At 42.4% G+C, this 18,640-nt stretch overlaps 1 protein-coding gene across 8 annotated transcripts in view; it reads right to left on the minus strand.

Moving 5' to 3' along the window:
* Positions 1 to 18,420, minus strand: part of TTLL5 (tubulin tyrosine ligase like 5) — a 111,730-nt gene extending 93,310 nt beyond the window's left edge. For 2 of the 8 annotated variants that reach the window (XM_053378940.1, XM_053378931.1), the window contains exons 1-9: positions 18,285 to 18,414; positions 16,717 to 16,883; positions 11,126 to 11,232; positions 10,465 to 10,547; positions 9,966 to 10,072; positions 9,274 to 9,404; positions 8,026 to 8,108; positions 4,491 to 4,560; positions 3,970 to 4,054 (exon numbers count right to left, since the gene is read on the minus strand). In XM_053378940.1, the coding sequence (XP_053234915.1) occupies positions 3,970 to 4,054; positions 4,491 to 4,560; positions 8,026 to 8,108; positions 9,274 to 9,404; positions 9,966 to 10,072; positions 10,465 to 10,547; positions 11,126 to 11,232; positions 16,717 to 16,793 (743 nt within the window). In that variant the 5' untranslated portion in view covers positions 16,794 to 16,883; positions 18,285 to 18,414. Of the gene's footprint in view, positions 1 to 3,969; positions 4,055 to 4,490; positions 4,561 to 8,025; positions 8,109 to 9,273; positions 9,405 to 9,965; positions 10,073 to 10,464; positions 10,548 to 11,125; positions 11,233 to 16,716; positions 16,884 to 18,284 lie in introns of all 8 variants that reach the window. The other 6 variants (XM_053378922.1, XM_053378913.1, XM_053378977.1 and 3 more) reach the window with 4 other exon arrangements.
* Positions 18,421 to 18,640: the final 220 nt, after the last annotated feature.

Below are 18,640 nucleotides of genomic sequence, written 5' to 3' on the forward strand. Positions count from 1 at the left end.
AATAACAAATGAACAGGAATGTGGAGTGGAAAATTTGTCAATGCTTTATTTTTCAACTAAAAAAAATGTTCTGTTTCTTAAGTTAATTAGGAACAATTGAGGGATACCAAATGCAAATAATTTATTAGGCCAGCTTGGCAGTTTCAGCATTTTTAGCCTAGTGTTCTAAATACCAGTAAAATAAACGCGTTAAATCAGATCATGCTCGGGGGCATCAGAAAATTCGATGCAAATTAATTAGCAACTCAAAGTTTTGTGGAAAATCCAATATTATTGCAAACGAATGATGGAACTTAAATTGAATGAGGACACACAAATGGCATTATGGTATATAAACCGTGCCAAGGAAATTAAAGTGGGGAGAGCTCTTCCCCATAAGTCTGTTGGTCTCCAAACTGACTCCCGCTTTGAGATCAGCAGAAGAGGTCCTGCTAATGGTTCTGCCACCAGGTATAGCCTGTAAGCTGGTTGCCCAAGACTGAGCCTTCATGGTAGTGGCGCCCTGGTTATGGAATTCCCTCTATGAGGTTTCCCCACACTGAAAATTTTCAGATGTCAACGAAACATATTTATTCATCTGGGCTGTGGGAACCTGAATAAGCCCTGGAAGCCAGTAGCTGGTATGGTGGGCTGGCTGCGTTACATTAGGCTTCTTGTTTTAGACAATCAAGCTTTAAGGAGTTTTACTTTGATTTTTGTATTGTAACATTGCTGTGCACCCCCTGGGCTCCTACAGGAGGAAAGACTGTATATAAACACAAACAACTTGGCCCAGTGTACCATTTTGAATGCCACTCCAAATTCTCCATACTTCTTCAGTCAGATCTATGTAATCTCCTAATGGGTACATAATTTATTACTTGTAGAGTATGAGACTCTTAATCACAAGGCCGTGGGTTCAAGCCCCACAATGGGCAAAAGATCCCTGCATTGCAGGGGGTTGGACTAGATGACCCTCGCGGTCCCTTCCAACTCTACAATTCTACAATTCTATTATTATAATTAGTTGCTTACTACAAAAAAGTTTCTAAGCCACTTACAAAAAAATGAAGAACCATTTTCAAATTCTAGCTACTACTTCACATGCACAACTACAGATAGCACCAACATTCTTATATCCTGTCAATATGCCCAACGCTCTTCAATGTAGGAAACCAATAGTGGTATTCTGCTTCATACTAGCTTAACCGATCGAGGCATGCTCAGTAGTAGCAAGAAGGACAAAATACTGTTCCTCAAAACTGATATGTTTGCTATAACCTAGGAGGTGGGGGGAGAGAGAAAGGAGGATCATGAGACCAACTGCAACCCCCCCACTGCTTAAGTTAGCTACATTCCCCAAACATCAAGGGCCTGCCAGGCAGGGGTTACTGAAAAGGGGACTGGGCTGCTGTAACAGGCTCTGGCCACAACACAGTCTATGAGGTAATGTGAATTCCTTGGCTCACAGTAAGTACCTGAATTCTTTGGAAACCACAGGAATCCAGCAGAGAAAAGGTAAATATCTCCATGGAGCCAGTGCTAATTAGCAAGCAGGACTACCAAAGGAGAGGGCACTAGGGGGCTTAGGGAACAGGAAAGCAGCACACTGTCAGGCACTGCGAGGTTCGGCTGCCTGCTCCTTCGTTTCAGAGCATAGTTGCGCAGCCACGTCCTTTTCCCACCCCTTCTCCTTCTGGGGCCCCTCTCAAGCACATTTGGTTTTCTGCTCAACCCATTGTATTTCCACAAAACGACTCTGCGTTTTCTCCACAGATCAGCGCTGGTCCAACTACAAGTGTCTGCCTGGAAGAGTTTAGGCCCCAAAATATAGCTCTTTAAAACTTGATATTTTAAAATAACTGACTTTTTCCCTTTGACTCCAAACAAAGAAAAACTAAGTTGAGGAAGAAACTTGCAAAACCTGTGCCTGAGTGCCCCCTACTGGCACTTCACTGCTGTCAGAAGTTTGCGCACAATCCGAAACCAGCAAAAGTGAAGGGCACAGGCTGCTAAAGAACACAAAAGCCCACAAAAGGAGGTGGCAACAACATTCACTTTGCAAAGGTAGTTACACAAAAAATTACCAGCATGCATCTAAGCCTTTTGCACCTTATTTTGATAGTGTACAACGGGCTGTTTTAAGATGCACCACAGAAGCTGCCTGTTGTGCTGTGATACTCAAGTGTAAAGTTGATTCCGCCCCGCCCAAAAAAATCAGCTCACAATTAAGTACGTTCACTTGATAAGTGAACTGCTCCGAGACTGGAGAGCAGAAGGGAAACATACGGTGACTTCTGCCATTGACCAGAGGGCCGAGGGCCACTGGAAAGCCACAGCCCTTGCCTCCCAGGAATAACATCAAGGCAAGAGGGAGACCAACTTGGCCTCATCCATCAGCCAGAGACGAAGCAGCTGCAGGGAGTTCGCTTCCCCCTTTACAGCCTGAAAGAACACTCAGCTCCAGCTGCCTGTTGCCCTGGAACTGTAGAAGCAAGAGGAAAGAACACTCTGGCCCCAGCTATCAGCCAAAGAAACAAGAGCCACCATTTGCTATTCAAACAAGAACACCAGCAAAGGGAAGATCAGCATGAATAAAAACAAATGCCTGCTTATATAGTTCTCCACTTTGTTCTGGCCTTGAAGAACTGATCTCCCTCCTCTACCTTTTCCCTTCACTCCTTTCACTTTTGTGGGTTTGTTTGTTTTTAAGTTAGTATGCCTAATATCAGGGCCTCTTCTCTTATTCTTACTGATGTGAGCCACTTTAGGAGACAAGAATTTATGGAAAATGCAATAAATAAATCTACTTCACGTGAGGCGATAAGAGACAAATGCCAAGATCATTCGGAGGAGTAGGGACAAAAGAGGTTCATCACAAATATACCTTCCACTTTAAAGTATCAGATTGTTACCTGCAAAGGACGCCCAGAGCTAGAATGGAAAGTTGCTCTGGAACAAGTCAAAATATATGACACAGTTTGCAACCCATTTGCCCATATCAAACAAGAGAGGACCACTGTCCCATAACACTACATACTAAGGACACCACAACATCTTCCTAAATTCAGTACACAGGGAGCAACATTCTGCTTTTATCCCATATTATCTCACATGCAGTATTGTTGTGCCACTTCCTACAAGTCATTGCATACTGCCTCTAGTTCTTAATATAGCTACTGAAGAAAGGCTGTGGAATGCTTAAACTTTTCGAACCAAGTTCTCAATTAAAATAATGGGTCGGACACATGCCTGACCTGGTATAAAACACCTTCCTATGTTCCTTTAGTATAGGTTTCTTGGCATTTTGGCCAGAGAAGGAAATATGTGGACAAAAAGAGTTGTAACCTGATGGCGCCAAAGTCATGAAAGCTTTCCCTTGTGCCTATACTCACAAATTCAGGAAAGACAAAAACTTTGGAAGGCAATGAAACCCTTAAAGTCCACTACTGCCACCTCAAGGCCACAGTCAGGAAATGGCATTTCATTCACTAATACATACTGTATTTTTCCGTGTACAGTATAAGACTAGGGGTTTTTTTTACCAGAAAATTAGGTTTAACATTGGGGCTTGTCTTATACATGGGTAGTGCTAAGGGGTGTTTTCTTAATTAGGAATCCCCAAATTATACACGAAAAAACACAGTATATTCCATAATTCCCTGTCATTGCTGAGGCTACTTGAATTTCAGCCAGTAGCTAAGCTCAGCAGATTCTCCACTAGAGACTGCCCCAACACTTGGTGCTTGAGAAGAATAGGACAGGAAATGAATGGAAATGCACTCATAATGAGAGAAAATAATTTTTATCTAGATACTTTATAAGCATTGATTCATGATTCCTAACTTCCAAAAGCTGAGTACGATTACCAAGAGACCTCTTCAATATCTTAAGAGACAGTCACAAAATGAGATTAAGACACCTGACTCATCAACTTTGTGGAGCAAAATATTTGCCTTCTACAGCATGGGACACAGAACTGACACATACCTGGCCAGACCTTCCTCATAGAGGTAGATGACAAGGGGGTCATAGGACGTCACCAGAACGTACAGTCGCACATCAAATTTGAAATCTGAAAAAGGAACAACACTGATCAGTGGCCACAAATTGAACCTACCTAAGAGTTGAGAACAACAGGGTCAGGGGATCAGATATTTCAGTGAGTATTCCTGAATAGTGATGCTTTGTGCATTTGGATGACACAACTGTATTTTTAATAGGGTAAATGTTTCACAACAGAATCAGAATTGTTTTCCTATTATTCAATAACCAGGTTCAAACCACCACTCAGTTCTGTAGCTCATCAGGTGACTGGGCCCATTGCTATCTCTCAGCCTAATGCACTTCACAGGGTTATTGAAAGAAACTGGCAGAGGGCTAGAACCACATATGCTGCCTTGAGCTTATTGGAAGAAATGTAGGATATAAATATAATAAATCAATAAATAAAATTCTGAAGCCTCCACTTACATCTCCTGAAGGAAAAGTTAACTCAGACACAAACTCACCATCTATGAGTAGAGGGTTGTTGATGTAGCGGGAGACCAAGATGTTCTCTTCAAGGGAAATCTGACTTGGCTACAGGAAGAAACAGACAGCACATTGGAGTGAGGAACAGGACATCTGAATGTTAACAAACTATCCCACAATTGCTGCATGCCAGGGAATGTTTGCCTGATTACTAGGTTAACCAAACGCTGTGGCAAAAGCTATTGGGTCGTATCCAATGAAGTTGTCCCACTTGTGCAAGGATTTGCTCAATGGAACTTTACATCCCTTGGGCCCTTTCCCAAATTCAGTTCCAGAGGGTTGTGTAAAAACCCTGAACAGATTCAGGAGGGATGTGGGGCGAGTAGATAAAAATATAATTGGCAGTGCAACAAGTGAAAAGGGAGCATTTATCCTCTTAAATACATACACACCACCGTCTGAATGAAATTTGTCCCCCTAAAACTCGGCCCTGCAGATGTTTTGGGACTACAACTCTCATCATCCCTAGCTAACAAGACCAGTGGTCAGGGATGTTGGGAGTTGTACAGTGGTACCTCAGGTTACAAACACTTCGGGTTACAGACTCTGCTAACCCAGAACTAGTACCTCGGGTTAAGAACTTTGCCCCAGGATGAAAACAGAAATCGTGTGCTGGCGGAGCGGTGGCAGCAGGAGGCCCCATTAGCTAAAGTGGTACCTCAGGTTAAGAATGGTTTCAGGTTAAGAATGGACCTTCCAGAACGAATTAAGTTCGTAACCAGTGGTACCACTGTAGTGCCAAAACATCTGGAGAACAGAGTTTGCCTATGCCGGCCCTAAAACATTTGGAGCTAGAGAAATGAGATTGCCCACATGGCTGCAGAAAGTTATTTTGATTCCAGAAATCTTGAAACAAAGTTGCTATTCCACTTGCAGCTTAGAGCAGAATAGCAAGAATTAAGTGCTGCAAAACTGTCTTTATATGAACGCATCCTTGTTATTGTTTATAAAGATATGCAAATATCAAACACCAAGTTCAACATTTTCAGAAATTATCCCTCTTCATATAATACAAATGCATCAGAGAGCAAAATAGAATGCAGCTTATTATCAAGCTTGTTTTCTCCTGCTTTGGAGTCTAGGACCTGAACCAATGGATTTAAGTGATAAGAAAGGAGATCCCAACTAAACATCAGGAGGAACTTTCTGACAGTAACAGCTGTTTGGCAGTGGAACAGACTCCCATAAGAGGTGGTGGACTCTTTTTCCTTGGAGGTTTTTAAGTAGAGGCTGTATGATCTAGTTGAGATTCCTGCATTGCAGGGGGTTGAACTAGATGACCCTCGGGGTCCCTCCCAACTCTAAGATTCTATGATTCTACACAATCACAGGGCTCCCTCTCATATCAAAACTGGATCAGAATTAAGTGGTGGTGTTTCTCCCTTTCAAGTTTTTAATATTATTCTTTCCTTCCAGCAAAAACTGGAATTGTTGACCACATTGATGTGAATGAGAACTCTGTAACAGGAACTAAACCTGCAATCCTATGCAGACTTACCTAGGAGTAACCTCCACTAAACACAGTGGGACAAATTTCTAAGTAAGCATGCATAGGATTCAGGCTGCACAACATCAGCAGAGAAAACAACTTCCTTACATAATGCTTTCTGCACCACAGTCCAAATGCCGAACTAGGCAATTCTGTCCAAGGCTTTGAACTGTGAGCACAGAAAAGAACTGTGTGCGACAACTATGATACTTATGACAGTTCAATATAGTAAAAGCTAATGTGATAAAGTCATGATCAAGGGCTCATATTTTGACAGGAATAGACCGCATGTGGGTAAGTCTGAGGGCTGCAACATCCTGAAAGCACAGAACACAGATACGGTTTCTAACAGCAATATAATCAAGTCTAAAGTGGCTTTCCTATGGAGCAACCACTATTCAAATAAGTTTGGGTATGAACAAGTTAACTACAGTCAACTGGAAAACTTTGTATTTATCTAGTGTGACACACAGAAACAAAAGCATCCCCTATTATCTGCAGGAGATTAAGGCAATTTAAGAATGAGATTCTGGAGAGCACTCTGGAGAGAAGGAGTAGGACATCTGACAGATCTGTGGGTTTAACAATCCTGGAAGAACCAGATATTATGGGAAATAAGCTTAGAGTGCCTTTCTCCAGGTTCTGACCCTTTGCTCACATATGTCTTTCCTTGAAGCGGAGAGTAAAGCCTTGTGCAGCTCTGGAAACAGTTGCTTCATGCACTTGGCTAGCAGCTGCCTTATTCCATGGGAAAGGAGCCAGGCTGAGAACATATGAGACAAACTGGCCCCTTCAATATGGGGAAGGGAGAGATATATATGAGTGAAAGCAGTGACTCACTGTTCAGTTTTATAGTTTGCCTATTAGTTTTAGGGGACACACACATAAACTTTCCTATCCATTATGGCTCCTTTCACGACTAGTGATAGACAAGGTAGTTAAAACAGTCAACAGTGAATCTGCTACACTGTTCTCCATGGGTGAAATCTATTTACCAAGTGCTAATCTGTGCTGAATGCAATAGATTCAGGTGAGCTAGTTACCTATAGCAAAAATGTCACCACACCCTTGCTTCTCCAGATTTCTGATCAAGTGCTTGGTAAAATTTGCCTCACGATACAGACAACTAGCCTAACATATGAGTGTATGGTCAACATGACCCCATTACCATTAGATAGCCACTTCTAATCATTCTGTGGCTGCCCTAAAAGTATGTTAACTTTTACACTATGAACCTCAAGATATCTCCACTTGCCAGAATGGGGATGTGTCTGTTAAGAAGTAACATTAGCCAACAAACGAGTGATCTCAGAAGGTGAGAATGCACAGAAAACATACAAGCTTCACATTTAAACAGCAACCACCTGAACATAGCTGCTCCTAGACTTAAAAAGTTTTTCTGAATCTACCCCTCTTCTACTGGATACACCCCTGAAAAGATATTCCTATAACCTCTCTGGCAATATGGCGGGAGTCACCTAATCAGCCATGTCAAGGAAAGCCCTGCACAAAGTTAGCACCTCCCACTACAAAAAAAATTGGCTCTTGGGGAGTCAGAACCCCCAGAAAGGCACACAATGGGAGAGGGTATTGTTCCACCTGGCAAGCTGGAATGCTTGCACAAAGGGAGCAACTGGAATTTCACCCAGGAAATTCACTCAGTTTTAAAACATTCATGTCCCAAGTCAAAGGTCTTATATACACTACTTCCTTGGTATCCAAGACTCAGACATCTTGCACATGTTAAGTAGCAACCAAAACAGTAACAGCTATTCTGCTTGCTCTGTCTAAGCTCTGTTGTTAGCATTTGACAAACCAAATAAGCAACATCTAAGTATCTAATAATTTGCTTATCTGATACAAGTGACAGGGAACAGGACAAGTGCAGCAAGACAGTACCATACTCAGTGTGTTGCTCCTAACAGTCTGAACATTTATGTGGAGGCCAAAACATTATCATGAAACGTTATCACTTGTTCAAAGATGCAAGCAACTTATCAAGCTTGGTATATTTAAGTGCTTACATTGTTGATCAAATAGACACCTCGTCCTCTAGAAGATGCCACAGGCTTCACTATCCAGGGTCCCCTATCCTTTGAATAGGAACCTGGTTGAGAAAGAATAAAAATCACAAACACTATCAAATGATTTACCAAAAGGTTTACCAGACATTGCCACAGCTTCCAGCAATGACTGAATGGAATTTCAGCAGTACTTACGGGCCTCTTTCAGCCAGTCTTTATATGAACTGCTAAAAATTGCCACAGGTGTCTTTTCATTCTGCATCTTTCCTCCTCACTTTATACTCAGTTTGGTCACAGATAGCAACACATAGCAATTATGGGATTTGGAAAATTCACTTGCCTGGTTTGTACTTAACATAGAAAGCTACCTTATTCTGAGTGAGATCATTGGTTCATCTACATCTGTATTGTCCACCCTAACCCGCAGCAGCTCTCCAGGATTTCCAACAGGGTTCTCTCCCAGCCCTACCTGCAGATGCCAGGGATGGAACCTGGGACTTCATGCAAAACCGATACTCTGTCACTGAGCTACAGCCATTCCCCTGTGATTTATGCCTAAATGATCAAGTGTGCCACTGCACAGGGAAACTTGTGCTGCTTCACTCCTGTTGCACTACCAGCACCTAAGCCATGGTTTGCCTTAGAACTATGTCCAAACCCAGGCTCGTGGTTTGTTTTCTCCCAAACCATAAGCAGTAAGCCAAGTACAAACTTTGGTTACTGATCACATTTTGTGAGCCCCTGTTTGGGCATAACGCTAAGTTAAAGTACTTCAGCGACAGCAGGGGAGGAGCAAAGAAGACACAATTCTCTCCCTGTGCACCAGCATGCTTGCTCATTCACAATAAGCCATGGTTTGGCTTATGGCTATGTGCAAACCAGACTAAAGTAAGCACAGAGCTCGGGACTCACCCCCTGTCAATTGTTACACTCAAATGGCTGATGATTTTTTAAAAAAATTAAGGCTTAGGACTCCAAGTCATGAGTCTTAGTATGGAGGAACAGAGATGTCCCACATTTAAATATCTATTTCCCAGGATTTCCCAATGCATGAATGACCTCCACTGCAAGGATTCAAAGGGTTAGGAGAGGACTTTTCCTAGGGGAGTCATTGAAATATCATGAGTTTCAATGTCAAAAGCTGACATACATTTTGTCGCCTGGAGCACCAGGAAGGTCATAAAATGAAAAATGAAAAACACTTCCCGACTTTACTTAATACTTGGTCACTTTGATTCAGTCACTTACAGCAAAACTCTTGATATTCAGCAGGGAGAATGAAGGTCTGAGGGAGCACATGGAAGGTTTTGAATCCATAGGTTTGCTGCATGCGAATGATGTTCTTGTACAATCTGTCCTTTCGAGTTAATTCATAAGACCTGAAGAGATGTACATGCAGTTTTCAGATGTCGCCTCTTTGTGAGGAATTTTGAAAATTAATTACCTTAACACTCACAAGTTTTAAGGAACACAAGGAACTTGCACAATTCTAGCTTGCTCTCTTGCTACTGTCAGTCTGAATACAACATAAAGGTCTGCAGTCACCAACTGATTATTGACTCTCTCCTACTGAAGGCATTCTAAAGGATGGTATGAATGTACCAAGCTTACAGAAAGATTTCTTGGTGGTGGTTCCTCATTCCAATTTCTCTAGAGATCCATTAATTCTAAGCAATAATAGGCAACTCTTTGAGCAAGTATCTCATGGCAAGGGATTTTATTTTATTTTTTAATTTAAAAACTATTTTATTAGTGTTTTTATGAAAGTTTTACTGAGCATGAGGACTTTGGTGATGGGAATTTATAAATCTCATTTGTCCCAATTTTCTACATAAGCTATGAGAGAGACTGAAGAATAATATAGTGCATATTCAAGTCACACTGCTTATTTGCACCCTTCTATAGAGGCATTTCTATGCAGTCATCACATATGCCCTTACCTAGGGAAGTGGTTGACCTTTTGAATATCTGTGAGGGTTCGTAGAATGTAGGGTTTCAGATGGGATCCTGTCCACATAAGGTTATACTCATTGCTGCTTGGGTGTACCTAGACATGACAAGGAAGTTGGGGAAAAGTATATTACCTACCAATCAAGGCACTAGATTCCAAAACAAAAACAATTCACACAGCCAGTATTACTGCACCTCCACAAGCTTTGTTTCTTCAGGTATGCTTTGTTTCTTTGGGTATGTATACAATTTGTAGGTTTCAAAATATCATACTAGACAAAAGGAATGTACATTATAAAGTAATCATATTAGAAACAGTATATATGACAAGCTACCTAATGCAGGAGTGTGCTTTGTCATGCTTTTTGTTTGAACAGCTGTATCTTCACACTCCACGCTCTGAACTATATCTGTCTCTTGGCTTTAAGAGCAGGCAAACATAATTGGACTTTAAGTCTCTTCATATTTAACAAGTCCTGATGAACATACCTCACGGAATCCATGAGCTGACAAAATGCTCCGCACCAGGCGACTGTCTGTTCTCACAATCTTAAAAGACAAGCGATAGCGCTCTGTGAAGAAAGTATCACAAATTAGTAACACCACCCCAGCCACATTATATTTCACTGGCTGCCAAAGGCTGCCAAAGGGAAACAGTGTTAGGGAACTTGACACATTCCATTATACCTACACTACTACTACTACTACTACTACTACTACTAATTATTATTATTATTATTATTATTATTATTATTATTAATGCAGCAAAACCAATAAGGGTAAATTACAAAATTCACCCTGGCCCTCCCTCTTTCTTTCTTTTTCCCACATGTTTGTTTAATCAGCTAATTTACTGTTGCTGCACAAGAAAGAGCCTATGAACTTTTTAGACTTCCAAACAATGTTATGCACTTTTTAACTCCTTGTTTTCAACAGACATTTTCAGAGCATGTTTAAATTCTTCTCTTAGGAATTTAGAAGGTTGTAACTTGACTGTTTTGATTTATTTATTTATAGTCAAGGCAACACATAACTCTAATATGTCAAGAGCTATTTCATTTATTTATATGACAAGAAGAGAAATCATATACAGGTAATTTCATTTTATATACTCTTGTTGAGATAATGAGTTGCATAAAACCACATTTACCCCCAATCAGGCGGATGTAACTGTCCTTGGTTAGAATAGCTTCTGCATGAAATACCAGGATTGGGATCCTTCTGAATCCACCTGTCCACATGATGCATGGGTGCTCCCTAAAATGGCAAAACACATTTATGAACATATACAGGAAAATGCTAATTATGAAGAGAGTCAGAATACCTGCATACAGCAACCCCTATGTAGATTAAAACTACTTAAAAGTAAATATAAGCCTCAAGATTCAGAAACATAAAAACAGCAGTTAACCCTCTTATGACAAACATTTATTGCTGAAGTGTACAGCAATTTTCCTTTTCCTTTTTTCTGATCCAACATTTAAAGCAAGGCATTAAAATGCTTATGAGGGAAAGAGAGATGATTTTGATATTTTATGTAGCATTAGATAGGGCTACAATGTTCAAAGAATTATTCCAAGACAAACCCTTACATTTTCTGAGTGCAGTTCAGGTTATAAACTGGCCAGGTATCGTGGCAACCCATGCTAAGGCAACACCTCAGCAAGTCAAATGGCAACACATTACTACACTAAGGTTACATCTCAGCTCAAACACCGAGATGTTGACATTTGTACAGTTACCACACAGCAAAAGGCTTAATTCAGTCTAGAATGTTGCTTAGCAAAGCAGAAAAATAAGAAACAGTGGAGTTGGAAGAAGAAAAACCAGGGTATAGCATGTGGCAATGTACAAGGAAATTCTTACTTATAAATTAAGCAAGTCATCATATGCAGAAATGCTTTTGTTTTATCAATATTTCTATTACGTTAAATTAAAATTTGGATATTTGGGTGGTCTGATAACTATACAGCATGCACCAAAAACTTCACAACAAGTTTCTATTAAGATAGGAGTCATTATATACCCATCTTCCAGTATTACCCTGTGCTAAAAGACATGTTAGAAACAGAAAGGAGGAACGCTTAGATATTCCCCTCACACCAATTTTACTCCTTTTCTCTCCAAAATAACATATAAGCTGGGAGGTAGGGAGCAGTAAATTAAGAGATCTCCTACATGGCTTATATTCTGCCCAAGAACAAAATGATACAAAAACACATGCTAGTTCAAAACTCCCATTAAGGAACAGGAAGGAAAATTAGGATGTACAAGCACTCAATTGCAAGTAGGCACTTTTGCCTTTGTTAAAGTACGAAGAAAAACATGCTGTTGTTTAAGAGTATACTATACAGGTACATAAACTGACAAGTAGACCAAGAATAAGAATGTTAAAGCAATGCATTTACAGTCTTGAAGCGGTGAGTGTACTTTTCAGCTGCTGCCTTAACAGTCCTAAAAACAACAGCTTTAGTTTACTGTTGTTTTTAAGAGATTTCCAGTTCTCACATCACTACTGTAAACTGTAAATGTGATAGCAGGCCATTCAAGCATATGTTACAAAAAGGAGGATACCAAAATGCTTGATAGTCTATGTAGTGCTGTCAGCACATTAATATTTTAGCACTCTCCACATATTCAATTATTTCAGAATTAAAAAAAATAGTGCACCGCATATACAATATGTCCACCAACATTAAATATTTTCCACCTATAGATGGAGCATGCAAATTATTATACGCAGCATGCTGCTTAGCTAGAGCTCTCAAGCATATTTTCAATATGACCTACAAGTGCAAATAAACTATTACAGACCCTTCACAAAAATAACCATTTGCCTTCATATGAACACATGCCCAAGTCTAGGACAATTCTATCTATCTGCATAAACTGCAAGGAGTCAATCAATGAAGGTGATTCTACAGTTGTACACTTCCTTTCCCTTAAGTTCCTTTACACAGGATTCTTTTGATTATTAGAATCCCACATCACATGTCAGTATGAAGAACAATTTTGTGTCCTCTGATGCCCCAGGTTGTTCACCCTGAACGCTGAGCTGGGTCAAGCAAAGATATTAAGTCAAATATTTTTCATGCCTACTCTAACACCTTATGTAAGTGGGAACAGAGCCGAGACTGAAGGAAGGTACTTTAGGCTAATTCCTGTTCTGAGGATTTACACTAAGGACACCACAGCTCAGACACTAACACTCACCCTCTTCATGACCCTCAGTTTCCTGGAATAACATGCTGGAGGACAGCAGTCACTGCCTAGAGAATAATCCAGACATCTATGCACTGCAACCAGCTCAGTATTGCTTGAAGTATACTGAGAAAGATGTCTGGACATGCAGACTGGAGATCCCTACAATTGTGGCACTGATCCCATGCTATTCTGTGCACAGTGTGGTATTTCAGACAAAAAAGCAAATGCCTGCCAAAGCAGATTTGGGTGCAAGAAGGAAGGAAGATTTGGGCCTCAATAAGAAGAATACTGTACATGGAATCTCTAGCAGGATGTAACACACACACACACACACAGAGAGAGAGAGAGAGAGAGAGAGAGAGAGAGAGAGAGAAGATACCTGAAAAGTTTTATGGGCATTCCCACCCAATTTGAGGTGTGGTCCACGTTCCTTTCAAGTCAGCGGGCAAAACTCTTACTTATTTAAATAAATTAGAATAGCAGCCTTAGAAAAAATAGTGTTCACAGAGTATATCAGTAGTCAAATAAAAGACGGCTGAGAGAGTAAGGTTGTTCAAGTGACCAGATCAAGTTATTAATTATCACTTCTAGAACACCTACAGTCTAAACACTGTACAGATATTTAAAAACAAGTATACCTGCCCTCTAGCCAACAATCCAATAAACATACTACAAAAGTAAAAAGTAACCAGGAGGGAAGAGAAAATAAAGCAGTTTTCAATTCTTAATACTATGCAAATGATCTTATAGTGACAAGCTGGGATAGAAGCGCCACACATATTACTCAGGAATAGATATTGCTGCCACTTGATGCTAGTAGCATGACTGGTTAGCAAGAGGTTTTTCCTCTATTGTACCATTTCTCTATGGCTCAGGGCTAACATTTTAGAAGATTCAAAACTCTACAAATACAGCATATGAAACAGGATAAGGTTCCCAAACCTCTTGTATTTCAGTATCATCTTCTATTTACCTGCAAGGATTGACAGATCCAGAGCTGCCCAGGCTCTCAGGTTAGATGGATGTTCAAGTACAAACAATTTGGAGAAGCTAAGAAATCACTTGATGTTTCTCATCTTCTCTAAACATAAATACAGATGAGCACAGATCACCACCCACTCTCTAGCAAGCAGGGTTTTATCTCACTTGCCTTGTACTTTGGATAAGAAACAACAAAGTTTTTTCCAAACCACAGCACAGGTGAGAGAATAACCTCCACCTTTCAGAATTCTCCATGCACTCCAAAAGACTTGGGAAAAGAGAGGGGGTTGGTGGCAACCACCAAAGGACCCATTAGTAAGTCACGGCAGTATCTGTTAAAGAAGATCAATAACAAGATCATAAAAATTGGTGATAATTAAAGATAACCATTCAGAAAGAAGCCAGAGCCAGCCAAAGGCATATTGCAAAGGGCAAAAAGTTGCCTCCCTGGAGTCTATTATACATACAATAGCTCAGCAAACCATTTAATCTTATTTCAACATCCTCCACAGCACCCTGAGGGCAGGGGCCTAGTTTAGTGGATGCAGGAAAGGTTTGCATAGCACACCCACAGAGCTCTCTCCAATCTGACACCTGAGGCAGCTGTCTCACTCTGCCTCATGGTAGTAATAATAATAATAATAATAATTATAATAATTATATTTATACCCTACCCATAACTCAGTGATAGAGTAAGTGCTTTGCATGTAGAAGATCCTAAGTTCAGTCCCCAGCATCCATTTCAGTCCAGCTTTCGCCCTGGTCACGGGACTGAGACGGTTCTGGCCACCCTAACAGATGACCTCTGTAGGCAGCTGGATTGAGGCGGGTCAGGGCTGCTGATTCTTCTAGATCTGTCAGCAGCCTTTGACATGGTCGATTACGAACTTCTGGACCACCGCCTTGTCGACGTGGGGATTCAGGCACAGTCCTACAATGGCTGCGCTCTTTCCTTTCAGGTCAAGGACAGAGGGTGGCACTAGGGGAGGAGTCGTCGTCACGGCACTCCTTGGTGTGTGGAGTGCCGCAGGGTGCAATCCTCTCCCCAATGCTTTTTAACATCTTTATATGCCCCCTCACCCAGCTTGTCTGGAGTTTTGGTTTGGGCTGCCACCAGTATGCTGATGACACCCAACTTTATCTGTAGATGCACGGCCATCCTGACTTGGCCCCAGACACACCGATCAGGTGCTTGGAAGCTGTGACTGGATGGCTGCGTGGGAGCCGGTTGAAGTTAAATCCTTCGAAGACCCTTTGGCTGGGTCAGGACGACATGGGGCTGGTGGGCCAACTCCCATCTCTTGCAGGGGCACAATTAATGCCAGCGCCTTCTGTGAAGCGTCTGGGTGTAATCTTCGACAACGCCCTTTCTATGGAGGTGCAGGTTACAGCTACAACGAAGGCAGCATTTTTCCATCTTCGCCGTGCTAAGCAGTTGGTCCCTTACTTCTCTCGCCCTGATCTTGCCACTGTGATCCATGCAACGGTCACCTCCAGGCTTGATTATTGTAATTCACTCTATGTGGGGCTGCCCTTGAAGCTGACCCAGAAACTCCAGCGGGTGCAGAATGCCGCAGCGAGACTCCTTATGGGGTCCTCACTGCGGAATCACATTCATCCAGTGCTATACCAGCTGCACTGGCTCCCGGTGGAGTACAGGATCAGATTTAAGGTGCTGGTTTTAACCTTTAAAACCTTATATGGCCTAGGACCCTCATATCTACGGGACCACCTCTCCTGGTATGCCCCACGGAGGTCCCAAGCCTCAAGGAGATTAGACTGGCCTCGACCAGGGCCCCGGCCTGGTGGAACACTCCGTCACAAGAGACCAGGGCCCTGAGGGATTTGACATCTTTCCGCAGGGCCTGCAACACGGAGCTGTTCCGCCAGGTCTTTGGTTGGGGTCTGACGTCCTCCCCCCTTTCATAAGAACATGCATTACAGTGGCCTCTCAATTTTTCTCACAGGCTCACATAAGTTCAGCACAAACAGCTGGGCCTGGTGAGCATTTAAGGTCCCCAACCCTTATCTGTGGGTTGCCATCTGACTGGATTTTATTCTGATCTTGATCTGATTTTAGGATGTATTTTAATTGATTGCCTGATTTTATGTTAATGTGTTATACATTGATGTTAGCCGCTCTGAGCCTGGTTTTGGCCGGGGAGGGCGGAGTATAAATAAAAATTATTATTATTATTATTATTATTATTATTATTAGCTGTTAAAGGGTCAGAGAGCAAGAAAGACCTTGGAGAGTCACAGTCAGTCAGAGTAGAGAACACTGGACTAGATGGACAAACAGTCTGATCTGGTATAAGGCAGCTTTGTATGTTCATGTATGACTATTCCATCTTCCTGACTCCAGAATTACAGGAGAACACAGCTTTTCAGACTCTAAAAGAATACTCAGGTGCAAGTTGAATACTGATCTTTCATGCATTGTAACCAACCAACACCCCCCCCCTTTTTAACGATGAGAAATAATCTTCCAAGTACAGATGATGAGATGCAAGACGTACAGTTTCAATGTCATATACAGGTAGCATGTTAACTTACTCTGGTCCTTCCACCACTTCCTCTTCCTCTGAGGACGAATCTGTTTCTTCCAAGTCCCGAGCCATTCCAACGGGCATTTCCTGTGGACGTTTTCATACAGCCCAGAAACGGTGGCCTCTCAAACTCTCCCCCGTTGAATCAGTAAACCTATCCACCAGTGCTGTTTTCTACAACAACAACAACAACAACAGCAACAACAACAACAAAATGACTGCTTTGAGTAAACTGCAGATATGGAGTACCCTGGCATTATTTCCTCCCTTACAAAGAAAGTCAGGGTGGTGTCATGACAAGAGTGCTGAATCTGGATATCAAGAACATAGGTAATAATCCCCCTCAACCACAATGCCTATGAGCGAAGTTACACAATATTGCTGAGTGGATAAAATATGATACACCACCCTGAGCTTATTAGAGAAAGGGGAGGATACCAATATGAATAATTAATACTCTCTAACAGACCACCTTTAATATTGATCTAAGCCACATTTTCACAGGCACTTCATGCAGAAACGGCAACAGTGTCTCCTGCATTTTGAGAACGCTTATCTATTCTTACTTATTTTATTTGTATTTCTGTATAGTGCATGGCATTATCTTGATGCTCAGAGTTTTATAAATATACCTGATAAAATTAAATGAATAAATAACTGGCAGAAGGCTGTACTATGATTGCCTTCCTCCTCTACTTGTACTGCTATGGGAATCAACACTTAAAATATCCACTCCAGTCACAACCTGACAGTTACATATATCCTTATCCCAGACACGTTGACATGTATTGCCCACTAATTCACCGGCTCTAATCTACCGGCTTGAAAGATTATACAATATACCATAGACTGGAAGGGGAGAGCTGAGAGAGGCGCCTGTGCTGAAAACTTGCCGGTTGTGATAAGTTCAACTCCGATTCAGCTCAGCACCGTTTCCTTATCAACTTTTTATTCGGTTCACACTCTCCTACTGTGACTTTTGGGGCTCTTTTCCCGGCAGCCCGAGGCAAGCTTTCTTACAGTTCCTTCCTCAAAATGAAACTCAAATCCCTCCCCACACACACCACAGTGGGATAACATCCCTCCGCAACCCAAAACAGCGGAGTTTGTTCAAAATATGATGTTTAATTTTAATTAGGCAGCCCCAGGGATTGAGGCGCAGGGACACTGAGGGGCGGAGGGGGGAGACACTGCAAGTGGGTAGCGACGTCTCTCAGCCCCATAGCACACACTGTTCCCACAGGACGCATTTCCCCCACAAACGGGGTCTGTAGGGGGTTGGGGGTGAAAGTGTGAGGGGGAAGTCGGTCCTGCACGTGGCCCTCAGGAATCACCGATGTGAACTCCGCGAACTTTGCTGCTCAGCCCTGGCCTGGCCCTCTATTTAGGCAAAAGGGGGCTGTTGGGGCGAGAGGCGCCCCTCGCCCTCGGTTCCAAGGCAGGTTCCGCCCCCCCGCTCGGTCCTTCCTGTGGAGCAGGGGAGAAGACGCTGCCGCCGCCCAAGCACAACCCGCCTGCCTAAGCAAGCTCCGCAGCTGCCAGCGCCGTCACTGCCGGGCTCCCCCAGCGCCCTACCTGCTGCTTCATCTCCCTTCGGGCCCGGTAGCCGCGTCTCCCGCCGGCGCTTCTCCTGTTACTACAACAACCAACAGGCAACCGTTCCCTCCCTCGCCCAAGACGCGTCTGCGCAAGCGCCTGCTCTCGGCTCCCGCCCGGGTTCCTTCCTCGAGCGCGTGCGCACAAAGGAACACTCGCCCGTTCGTTCGAACCTCTGCCTCTGCTAAGATGGCGTCTTGCAAGATTCCCTCTGTTTAAAAAAAAGAAAGAAAGAAAATGAACCGAGGAGGCCGTAGCGCCGTCGGTTCTTTTAACCCCGCCTTTGATGAAAACGTCACAGCGCCTCAGAAGGGTTCCACGCGTGTGATTGGCCC

This window comes from Podarcis raffonei, chromosome 1, assembly GCF_027172205.1.
Source record: "Podarcis raffonei isolate rPodRaf1 chromosome 1, rPodRaf1.pri, whole genome shotgun sequence".
Classification (NCBI taxonomy): Eukaryota; Metazoa; Chordata; class Lepidosauria; order Squamata; family Lacertidae; genus Podarcis; species Podarcis raffonei.